Below are 11,805 nucleotides of genomic sequence, written 5' to 3' on the forward strand. Positions count from 1 at the left end.
ATTCCTCCTCGCTCTCCACAACTGGGTTCCAGGAGTATGGTTCAGTGCTTAGCTGTGGGTGCCTGTTTCTGCTTTGAACAGCTACTGGATGAAGGCTCTAGGAATGTTAACCAAGGTAGACACCAATCTCATTATAGGGGAAGTGCATCAAAGGCAGCCTATCCCCCGCTAACTAGATTCTTAGTTGGGGTCATCCCTGTGGATCCCCTAACATTTCCCCTGTGCCAAACCTCTCTCCAAACCTGTACTGTCTCCCTCTATCAAGGCATCTCCTTTCTTGCCCTCCTCTATTCTTCCCCTGTCTCAGTCCTCTTGTTCTCCTCCCCTCCCCTTCTCCCCTTCACACTTCCTTCCTCTCCCCCTCTCACTTTGGCCCACTCCCCTTCTTTGAGGGACTATGCAATCTTCTCTTGGGGTCCTCCTTGTTTCCTAGCTCCTCTGGCAGTGTGGATTGTAGACTGGTAATCCTTTGCTCTATGTGTAAAAATCAACAATGCCTCTCTTAATTTAAGTTATAATAGCTAGTTGAGACAAGCCTAAAGTAAAGGTCAAACTTTCATATTTAATAATAAATCTTGGGTCATTATTTTCAGGCTGGTGGTCCAAAGATAGTCCAACAAGAAAGCTTGCTACACAACTTTTATAGATACACAATAGAAAAAGAAGACTCTCTGTAAAGCAATCTTGTTTCTAATTCAAATAAAAAAAATCTGCAAAAAAAAAAAAGAAAAGAAAAGAAGAATCTCCCAAAAGCTGTATTGGAACAGAAACAGAAAGATTTTTGGCTCAGCAGCCTAGAATGCTTACTGTTCTTGCAAAAGAACCAGCCAGGTTCAGTTCCAAGCACCCACATGGTGGCTTACACCCTTCTCTAACTCCAGTTCCAGGAGATCTGGTTTCTGACCTCCTTGAACTCCTGTATGCATATGGTGCATATATATGCACTCAGGCATACACACATACACAGAAAAATAAATGTTTTTAAAATCTAAATGTACCAAGGAACATTTCATTTTCTTTTCAATATAGGTTAGTGATTGCTGTTTGTTATTTTGTTTATATTTCCCTTTTTATACTTATATTTATTAAGAGGAAACAATAGTATGACTCACAGATTTTAAGTATCCAAGAAGTAAATTGCTGACAGAAGACAAAACTGAAAAATAGCCCCATATTTTTTATCTACTAGTCTATTAATTACCATTAGCTGTTGCTATTATTTGTTGTAACAAATTGCTTTGTGTAGATAATACCAGTTATACAACAGAAGACTAAATTAAAGAATTAAAATGAACATTAATTTTCAATTAGAATACTGTGTGTTCTAGAATACTTCTTACATGTTATCTTATGCATTTCCTACGCAGTACAGTTGTGTTCTGGGTTGTCTTTCTAAAGGCTAATCACCCTAATAGTATAATAAAGTACATTGGGAAAAGATGGTAGAAACAAGGTACTACTTGTATATTGCATACACAAGTTTTAAAAACAAAACTGTGAGCCGGGTGTTGGTGGCACGCCTTTAATCCCAGCATTCGGGAGGCAGAGGCAGGTGGACGTCTGTGAGTTCGAGGCCAGCCTGGTCTCCAGAGCGAGTGCCAGGTTAGGCTCCAAAGCTACACAGAGAAACCCTGTCTCGAAAAAAAAAAAAAAAAAAAAAAAAAACTGTGGAGATTAAACAGTGCCTTTTCTTTTTCTAAGTGTTATATACTGTGTACAAACTACTCATTAGTTTTTACTTATTTTAAAAGAGTAGGCATTGTTAGTTTTGAACACTGGTCAGCTGTGCTAAGCAAGGGGAAAAGACGCTACATAATGAGGGTTCCCACCGGAAATAATACGTTGCTAAGGGGGGGCACGGACGTGACGGGGGGCAGTAGCGTGTGCGTGCCTGCGCAAGCAGTGCGTGCCATCAAATTTCAAAATGGCTGTGTGGAGATCGGTTGATTTTGACGAGATCATCGAGGTGTCTGATGAGGTAAACTTCTCTACCCAAAATGAAAGGTTGTCAAAGCCCCTAAAGTTTAAGGTGTGGCGGGGGGAGTACTACCGGAGAATTTTAAGTAAAACAGTTTTTGTTATACATAAGAGATTCCCTTCGGTTGTGCGGAAGTGAAGGAGGCCTCGTTCCATTTTAGCACGCAGTTGGTGTGAAGGTGTTTCTTACCGTCACAGCTCTGGAACTAAATAGCGAAACACGATGAGATGTGATGTAATTTCGTAAGGTCACCCTGATAGGACTTGTTCCTACTTAAGGGGCTAAAGGAAAGATAGGATGATAGGTCGTGTCTGATCTAGGGGGTCAGGGCAACTATTTCAAAGGCGGAAGGTAGATAGAACAGTTGATGCAAGTAGGAACAGGATTCTTTGACACCTTTTTTTTTTGGGGGGGGGGGTCGAGACAGGGTTTCTCTGTGGCTTTGGAGGCTGTCCTGGAACTAGCTCTTGTAGTCCAGGCTTGTCTCGAACTCACAGTGATCCGCCCACCTCTGCCTCCCGAGTGCTGGGATTAAAGGCATGCGCCACCAACGCTCGGCTCTTTGACACCTTTTAAACTAGAGACTGTTAACTGATGTCTTTAATTCTGGAGGTCGGGAGAATAGGTGCCATGGCATGAACATCATGGCGCTCAAGCCCAGGGGCATTTTGTAGAGGAGGGCAGGTCATCAAATTTGTCTCATAGGAAGAGCCTTTACCCGCTATGGCCTCTTCTTTGCTGTTCCCTATGCCTAACGTATTCTGAAAAACATGGGACTGGGCAATCTGGGAGGCAAGAAAGGACCCAATTTGGACCTTAGTGGAGTGAACTGTTCGGAGTTTGAGAAGGGTAGAGGGAAGAAGGTGCCTATGTAGGCTTGACCAAAGCCCTACTTGTGCAGAGTACTGTCTATCTCAGTGATTCTCAACCTTCGTAAGGCTTCGACCCTTTAATACTGTTGCCCATGTTGTAGTGATTATTAAACTTACTAAATATTATTAAATTTTAATTATATATTATATAATTATTTGTATTTTTATATATTTACACGTTAAATATAATATATAAATATATTAAATGTTCAAATTATTACATTTAAATCATTAAATAAAAATATTAATTAAATTGAATCTCCATAAAATTATTTCATTGCTACTTCAGAACTGTATGAATCGTAATGTAAATATCTGGTATTTACAGGTTAAGAAACGCTGGTGGGATTGTGAGATTTAGAAAAGAGAGATTTCAGAATGCCTAATTAAATTTGAATGTCAGCTAAGCAGCAAATAATTTTGCAGTATCAGTATGGCCCGGGTAAATGTGGTAATACGCTTAGAAAAATGTATTCATTGTTAATGTGATATTCAGATGTAAGGTGTTGTTGAGTTTGTCTGTGCCGTGTTCACCTTAAGACTAGATGGAGGAAGGGCCTCTGCGGGAATTCCAGGAAACTGAAAGGACAGGTGGTCATTAAGGGGTATCAGAATGGTCTGAGCAGAGCTAGGGATGCGTTACTAGGACGACTTCTCTGTATCTCTCCATCACAGAGCCTGGAGCTGCCCCAGTCTGAGGTAGCCACGCCCACGCAGGTGGGGGCGAGCGTCTGGGAAGAAGCCCAGGCCTGCGAGCAGCAGTCTAGGCCCGCCTTCCATCCCCCACAGGGGTGGAGCCTGGGCGAGGAGGAATCAGCCTGCAGCTCTCTCAGCCTGGTTGAAGAGTCGCAGGAGAAAATGGAGTCTAGCAAGATGGCGCCTCCCAAGAACGCGCCTAGAGATGCCTTGGTAAGTGGGAGGGGAGGGAAGCCAGGCACACAGGAGGTGCCCTGTGTGGCCGACCCGACTGAGCGCCTGGCGGGGAGAAAAGGGGTTGCGTGTCATTTACAGCTGGGCGACGTGTCTGGGAAAGGGTAGTGGGGTTCACCGGTCCCTGGGGCGCCGTGCACGCTCCGGGGAGCCCCTCCAGAGGGGCGCGGGCTGCCTGGGGGCTTTTGTCTCGCTGGATCCGGACCGCCCCCGGTCCCCCAGGTCTGAAACCTCCTCTCTTCACCCAGTCTATGAGCCCTGACAGCGTCGTGGGTTCCGATGCTAGCTTCCCTCACTGTCACATCCGAAAATGACAGCCAGCTGGACCCACCCCTACCTCTGCCTGGAAACCTGGTCCAGGCCTTGTGTCTTTACTCCATCCTTGCTAAAATAAGTTTTCACCAAGAGCATATGACTGATTTTGTGTGTGCAGAAGGTACAAGGAGGAGCAGTTTGGGACTTTGTAGCAAACATAAAAATATACCACATTGTGCATCTGCTTTTTTTTGTTTTTATTTGAATCCACAGGTGATGGCACAGATCCTGAAGGATATGGGAATCACAGAGTATGAGCCAAGGGTTATAAATCAAATGTTGGAATTTGCTTTCCGTAAGTTTCTTTTTAATTGACTGTGAATTAGAAAGGATCATTTATTGTAGCACTTTAAACCAAATTCTGTTACCAATCTAGAGATGAGTAAAGCACTAAGGAGCTCAAGCTAAGGGACAGTAGTATTTATATATAGCATGTCTGTTTAAATAAAGTATCATGTGAATAGGACAATTATTTATTAAAATCAAGTCTTACATGTTCCAGAAACTAGTGGAACCTTTTAAAACAAGGAGCCATAAATACTAAGATTCTTGTCTTAATATATATTAATGTCTTCATGTAATAAAAAATTATTTTGCTCTTAAAGGATATGTGACCACGATTCTGGATGATGCAAAAATTTATTCAAGTCATGCTAAGAAACCTACTGTTGATGCAGACGATGTGAGATTGGCAATCCAGTGTCGGGCTGACCAGTCTTTTACCTCTCCTCCCCCAAGAGATGTAAGCAAACATTTATTTGCAGTTATTTTTACTTACACTTTAAAAATCATATTTCTAATGAGGATTTTTCTTTTAGTTTTTACTAGATATTGCAAGGCAGAAAAATCAAACTCCTTTGCCACTGATTAAGCCATATGCAGGACCTAGACTGCCACCTGATAGATACTGCTTAACAGCTCCAAACTATAGGCTGAAGTCCTTAATTAAAAAGGTAAGAATTTCTGGCTTGTTCCTGGAATCCCAGGCAGGAAGATCAGGAGATCAAGGTCATCCTTATGTCTTCAGGGCAATCCTGAGCTAAGCCAATCTCTTATCTCAAAAAAAGGAAGCTTCAGTTTATGGTTTATGTCTTTTAAAAGGTGGAATAGGCAAACTTATAAAAAGCAAACTTCCTGTAGATAGCATAGTAAAGGTTAAAATGATCCTTAGAATTTTTTTTTTAATTTTCAGAGCTAGAAAAAACTTTATTTCATCTAACCCAGTGGGAACTTTTCTCATCATACAACTGGACCTGAACTCATGGGCTCATGGAGCTAGGACTGATTCCCAGATCTAGTAGCTCAGTTTTTGTACTTTGCCACAGGTTTTTTTTTTTTTTTTTTTTTTTGTGTGTGTGTGTGTGTGTGTATGAGAGAGAAGAGAGAGAGAGGAGAGAGAGAGAGAGAGAGAGAGAGAGAGAGAGAGAGAGAGAGAGAGAGAGAGAGAGAGAGAGAGAGAGAGAGAGAGAGAGAGAGGTGCAATGATGAGGTAAATTGCCATCGGCAAGTAGACCTTTGTCAGACATATGAATGACCTTAGGCTCTTTCAGCACTGAGAAAGGAACTCTCCATATCTTTGAAACTCTGCTGTGAGACAGTTTTCATTTAGGCACAGTTAAGACACTAAGTTGTATTTGTCTCCATTCATAAGACTCTACCTTAAATACTCTGCCGAATTAGATAGGGTCTTAACTGTGTATGTATGTATGCAAAAACTCCAAATATTGGATTTAAATCATAGAAGAGTTCAGTCCTCAGTAGCATGACCAAAAGAAAAAGAAAACACAGTTAAAACAGACATTTTTGCATTGGATCATGCACTATTAACTCACATCAAGTTATACTTTCACTCTTCATCAAGTTTAGGTGTCAAATCTTAACATTAAAACTAACTTGTGTTTAAATCCCCTAGGGACCTAACCAAGGAAGACTAGTTCCTAGATTAAGTGTTGGTGCTGTCAGTAGCAGACCTACTACTCCTACTGTAGGTAAGTTAAAGAGGGAACTGGCATTTCTGGACAGTGAAAACATCGTCTCAGCATTTGCTTTTGAACCATAACCCAAGTCAAAATGAGAGTCAGAAACTCTGGTATGTTGCCAATGATAATTTTACTCAATGAAAAAAAAAACCCACAAAGACTGATCCCAAATGGCATTGGCCCAACTCTTACTGTTATAAACTGTGATTCTAGAAACACTTAGACCTTTTATGCTTCGAGTCACCAAGCACACCCATGCCAACTTAATCGAAACTCCATAAATTGAGTACAGGTTCAAAGAAGTTTAAAATCTATAGAAAGCTCAAGGATCTTAAAAACAGGTTTTAATACTTATCTTTTAAAAAACAGTACAAGGACCATCCTGGGTGACATAGAAAGACTCCATTTCAAAACAGAAAATCATAGTAATTATCTTATACTGGTCAGTGAGAACCCTCAAGGTGTGTCCCATAATGAATTTAATAGCTCTCCATCATACTGTGTACATTTCTGACATACAATGGTCAAAGCCTGTCTTATATTCTTTTCCAGCTTTTGGAATCAACCACTTTTCCAAAGACCCTTAGTTCTTTTTAGTGAATGGTGTTTAGGAACCATTATTTGTAACAATTAAAAAAAAACAAGCTTTCTGATTTTTTTCATGTTTTCTGATTTTTCATGTTTTGCAGGGAAAAAATCCTCTTCTTTTTTCACTTGTACTAATTTCATGGCTCTTGCTGCTTTTAATTTGAGTCTTTCCAGTGTCATTACACTTCTAGTATAAGAATGATTAATTTTTTTAAATGCTGGGTCTTAATCTGTAATGCAGGATAATCTTAAAAGTCTTTATCCTCCAGCCTTTGAGCATTCAGATTACAGTTGAGGAATACTGCCTAGCTAGCATTTGATTTTAGAGGTGTGAAGCATCTCTGTATTCTCAGTATATAAATTTACATGTCAGCATTTTAAAACTGTTGTTCAGTGTGTAGCTCTAATACCCTGCACATACCCTCAGGTGAGCAGAAATTTGTATGTAAAATCTGTATAACTTTTCAGTCATGTACTACTTACCTGTGTATTCACATTAAGTGAATATCAGATTTTTGCTTTTTTCTTTTTTTTTTTTTTTGAAAGTTATCTCGCTATGTAGCTCAGGCTTGCATTGAACTTCTAAACTCAAGAGTTCTGCCAGGCTCTGCCTCTTGACTAGCTACAGGTATGTGCCACTGCACATGAAACAGCAGGATGTAGTTATCAGTTACATGTAACAGGCAAGTAAGCAAATTTCAGTTACCAGTTGCCTTTTACATTACTAAACATTTGTTCTACATTCCTTAGCATGTAACACCTAGAATATAAATCTTAATTCAGAATTTCTCTTAAAGATGTAATCTTCAAAATTAAGCAAACTTGCACTTTTTTAGCACAGTAAACACACTAAAGTGAGGGGAAAAATTCCCAAGAGAGAGATTATATAAGAATACCCATTGTAAATTTTGTAAATTACTCTGCCCTCATTTCTACTGACATTTTCTCATCTCCCATCAGCCCTCTATACTTTGAAGGTGTATTCCTGTAAGCTATGGAGTATAGAATATAAATATAAGTCATCTAACTGATATGATCTGTTCATTGTAACTACAGCAGCCCCACAAGCAGTATCTGTCCCAAATAAAGTTCCAGCTCCAGTGTCAGTGACAAGCCAAAGATTTGCAGTGCAGATTCCACCTTCTCAGTCCACACCTGCCAAACCAGGTAATGTGATATGGAAGCAGGGACAGAATTCATGAGTAATTTTCAATTATAGGACAGTTTGTATTATTGTAGTGTCACATCAGAGAGGTGACAGGTAGAGCTTCAAACAAGGTCCCCACCATTAGCGGAAGTTTTACATATATGTAACATTTCAGGAGGGTGGCATGTGGAGTGTGCTCATCAAATACTAAAATACTATACACTAAAAGAAATTGGAGTTCACAGATCAAAGGTGTCCAGGGAAAAGCACTTTGAGTAAAAATTGAAGAAAATGCTACCACTTAGTGAAGAATGTGCATGAACCCATGGTAAATGTGAATGAAAATGTGCCTATATTCACTTCATAGGTGGCAGCTGTGATTGGCATAAAGTAAAGACTGCTGACATAGCAATTTACTTATGTGTGTGTTTAGATTGCATGTCTTTTAAAACTATCTCCATACAAGAAACAACTTTGATAAAAGTTGGGCCAGCAAGATGGTGCCAGCAAGATTGCTCGGTGGATAAGGGCATTTACCACCAAGCCTGATGACCTGGGCTCAATCCCCAGGACCCACATATTGTAAAGAGAACTGCCCCCCAACGTTGTCATGTGTTCCTTGTTTCACACACACCTGCACATATACACAGAGAAGTAACTAAGTGCAATTATTTTGAAAAAATGCCCTACAAAAGAAGCATGTCTCCAGGCCTTCTGCATGAATCTAGTGCACTGAAAGCTAATTAGAAATTTGGGTAATTAAAAATTAAACAAGATTCTGTTAACTTTGCAATAGATAGGTTTAGGCATACTTATCTATATATACATAGATCCAAACATTCTTATATCTGATAAATATCACTACTAGCAAATTTAAACTAAAAATGTTTAAAGATTAAATCCCACTCTTAGTAATTACTTGTATTTCGTCTATGATGCAGTTATGTGCTCTGCTATTGAAACTTGTATAAAAATTACATTCTCTTTTCTTGTCTATTTTGGATTATGGGTAATTGACCTGTGGGGGTTTTCTTCTGTTTTTAGCTCCTGCGACTACTGCAGTCCAAAATGTTCTGATTAATCCTTCAATGATTGGGTCCAAAAATATTCTCATTACCACCAGCATGGTTTCCTCACAGAACACAGCCAGTGACTCAAACCCACTGAAGAGGAAGCATGATGATGATGATGATGATGATGATGATGATGATGATGACGATGATGATGATACTATGTAAGGAATAAAGTCTGTTCTACATGCATTAAAATCTTAGTGCGTTTGGGCCCATATGGTGTACTGAACAGCCTAGGTCTTCGTAAGTTTTATCGTAGAAATGTAGTGGCAATATTTTTCACTTTAGTCACACCTGGTAGTTTTTGTTATGAGTACAAATGTTTTCTCAGTAGGCTTCAAATATACAAGTACTTGTCTCTAGACTGCTTCGTTAGTGTTGAGTATCACCATGGCAATTCTATTTTTAGAAGCAGTTTTGTGCCATATGTCACTGACAGCAGCACTTGGATTTCAGTATCCTGATCTCATTTACATCTAAAGATGACTTTCTTTTGTTAGATGACCTGTTCACATTGTCATTTTTTGACCAAATCCCTCAATTTACTGAACTTTTTTTTTGAAACAGTGGATTCAGAAGGGGGCTGAATCCATATTGCATGTATTTGGGGTTTGGTCTTTTCTAATGCCCCACCTCAGCTCCTTATCCAGATCCCATTTGTTTTCTGTTCCCACCTCTCATCGCCTTAAGTCACATAGCATTTTTTTGATACAGGTAAAGAAACATGTTTTTATTCCTGTGAATTCAGGTTGAGGAACTAAGCAATGTCACCAGCCGCATTGCACTTAAATTTAAGATTGCAACTGGAATTTGTAAAATGCCTGGCGTTCTGTAGTTCATTTGAACCTGAGTGTCTGCATTTTCCGTAACAGAGAAGTTGGGTCTTGGCCCTTGCCTGTCATGCCTGTTAAACTTTACTCATTGACAGGCAGTTTCCTATCAGTTACATTCAGTTGCCTTCTAAGTTGATAGCTTCACCAACTTTCATGTTTATAATTTAACAGACACATTATAATGTAAAAGCTGCCTAGTAAGCAATTTACACTGGACCTAAACAAACCACTGAAGAGCAAGTGTCTTTGTATATGCTTTGTTTACTACTGCTTGGACAAGTCTATTGGTTTCATTCAGATCATCTGTCTAGCTTGTTGGTGAGGGTGTCACACATGGGATCAAGCCTGAAAGTGGATTCCAATGTTTGTCCTTCCCCATCAGGCCAACAGGGAAAACAGATTAGTGTCACCTGACTGCATTTACACATGCCCTACAGAAATTTCCCAACCATGTTTCTAAACACTATTTTGCTTTTATGCATACCTATAAGACTCACTGGGAAAGACTGCTAAGCTTTCTGGAGAGCATACTGTTTGGTTAATTTAAGTTCCACATAGCCAACACTGGAAAAATATAAAACTTTCCAAAACCTTCACATTATTTAGATTTATAGCCATGGGTCATCAAAAGTATCAGTATAGGGTGGTGTTTCGCACATGAAACATAGTATAGTAACAAGACAGAAATGTCCGTTTGAATGTTTAGGAATGTTAGGGAAAGTTGATCTGATCAATATAAGAGAAATGTGCATTATATAGCAGGGATGTCACTACTTGAATGTTCTCAGGGAGGCAGAATAGCAGGCGGCCTAGGTTCTAGTACTAGTTTCATTACGAACCATGTGACCTTACTTTACCTCTCAGCCTTGTCCTCACTAGTAATAGGGAAGTAACACCGACCCTGCCTACCTCACAGGGATGTTGTGAGGCTTTAGCTGGTGTGTGTGTGTGTGTGTGTGTGTGTGTGTGTGTGTGTGTGTGTGTGTGTGTGAAAAAGTTCAAGATTGTAAAAGCTATGTGAAGTAAATGGTAATGTATTTGTTCCAAGGTTATTAATAAAAATAATTAAGTTTATCAGTAACATTTCTTTTCTGACTGAAGAGATTCAAGAAAAGTGAGTAAGGCAACAGTATAGCAATTCAGATCTACTGATGTGGCATCAGGGGACAGCTGGCTTTCACAGGGAATTGGCATTTGGCTCATGAAAATCAAAGATGGGTTTAAATCTTAGAAACTGAAGATGCTCTTTGAGAATTTGTATATAGAGCTCTGAACTAAACTAAAACTGGTCTTAGGAAGGGTGCATTTCAGGAGTGAAGCCAGTAGACAGGTAGGAAGGGGACTTCTCACTGTACACCCTTTCTGATTACATGGAATCAAAATTGGGTATTGGAAAAGCAGGAAACACATGAGCTAATGAGTAAATTTAAGCTGGGAGTGGTGATGCATACCTACAGTTCCAGCACTCAGGAGGCTCTGGCTGGATCAGGATCAGTAAGTTTGAGGCTAGCCTGAATAGTGTAAAATTCTTGTCATGATACAGCTCACACACACAAAAAAAAATTGAATTCTTCATTTATAGCATGGCAGTTATTGTGGATATATATTAGGGAATTGAAAGTGATTTTACTATTTAAAATCAGCCTTTTAGACATTCTTATTCTAATTCACATACAGGAATTCCTAGCTGTCTTCTTTCATTACGTTTAATTCCTTCAGGACAAAAATTCTATCTTATGGGCTGGAGAGATGGCTCAGAGGACCTGAGTTCGATTCTCAGCAACCACATGGTGGCTCACAACCATCCATTATGAGATCTGGTATCGTCTTTTGGTGTGCAGATATACATGGAAATAAAACTTTTTAAAAAAGCCACTGCTTAAACCATAAAAAAGTCCTATCTTATATTCATTCCCTCCACTGTGTCTTAAGTACATAGTGGTATAAAACTATTATTTGGTTACTTGCCAGGCTACCTTTTCTTTTAAACTAGTTTCCCTATGCATTCTCTGTATTAAAAATCTAAATAGGGAGCCTGGTGTTGGTGGCTCTCCCCTTTAATCCCAGCACTCAGGAGGCAGATCCCTGTG

General features: G+C 39.6%; 1 protein-coding gene across 2 annotated transcripts; it reads left to right on the forward strand.

The window, feature by feature from the left end:
- The first annotated feature begins 3,614 nt into the window (after positions 1-3,614).
- Taf9b (TATA-box binding protein associated factor 9b) lies at positions 3,615-10,702 on the forward strand. 2 transcript variants are annotated; one of them, XM_027433014.2, is made up of 7 exons: positions 3,615-3,759; positions 4,309-4,390; positions 4,701-4,837; positions 4,914-5,048; positions 6,008-6,083; positions 7,719-7,829; positions 8,854-10,702. In XM_027433014.2, the coding sequence occupies exons 1-7, from the start codon at positions 3,709-3,711 to the stop codon at positions 9,045-9,047; spliced, it is 786 nt and encodes a 261-aa protein (XP_027288815.1). In that variant the 5' UTR covers positions 3,615-3,708; the 3' UTR covers positions 9,048-10,702. The 2 variants fall into 2 exon arrangements, with proteins under 2 accessions (XP_027288815.1, XP_027288814.1); XM_027433013.2 differs by lacking the exon at positions 7,719-7,829 and having other exon boundaries at positions 3,626-3,759.
- Positions 10,703-11,805: the final 1,103 nt, after the last annotated feature.

This window comes from Cricetulus griseus, chromosome X (assembly GCF_003668045.3).
Source record: "Cricetulus griseus strain 17A/GY chromosome X, alternate assembly CriGri-PICRH-1.0, whole genome shotgun sequence".
Taxonomy (NCBI): Eukaryota; Metazoa; Chordata; class Mammalia; order Rodentia; family Cricetidae; genus Cricetulus; species Cricetulus griseus.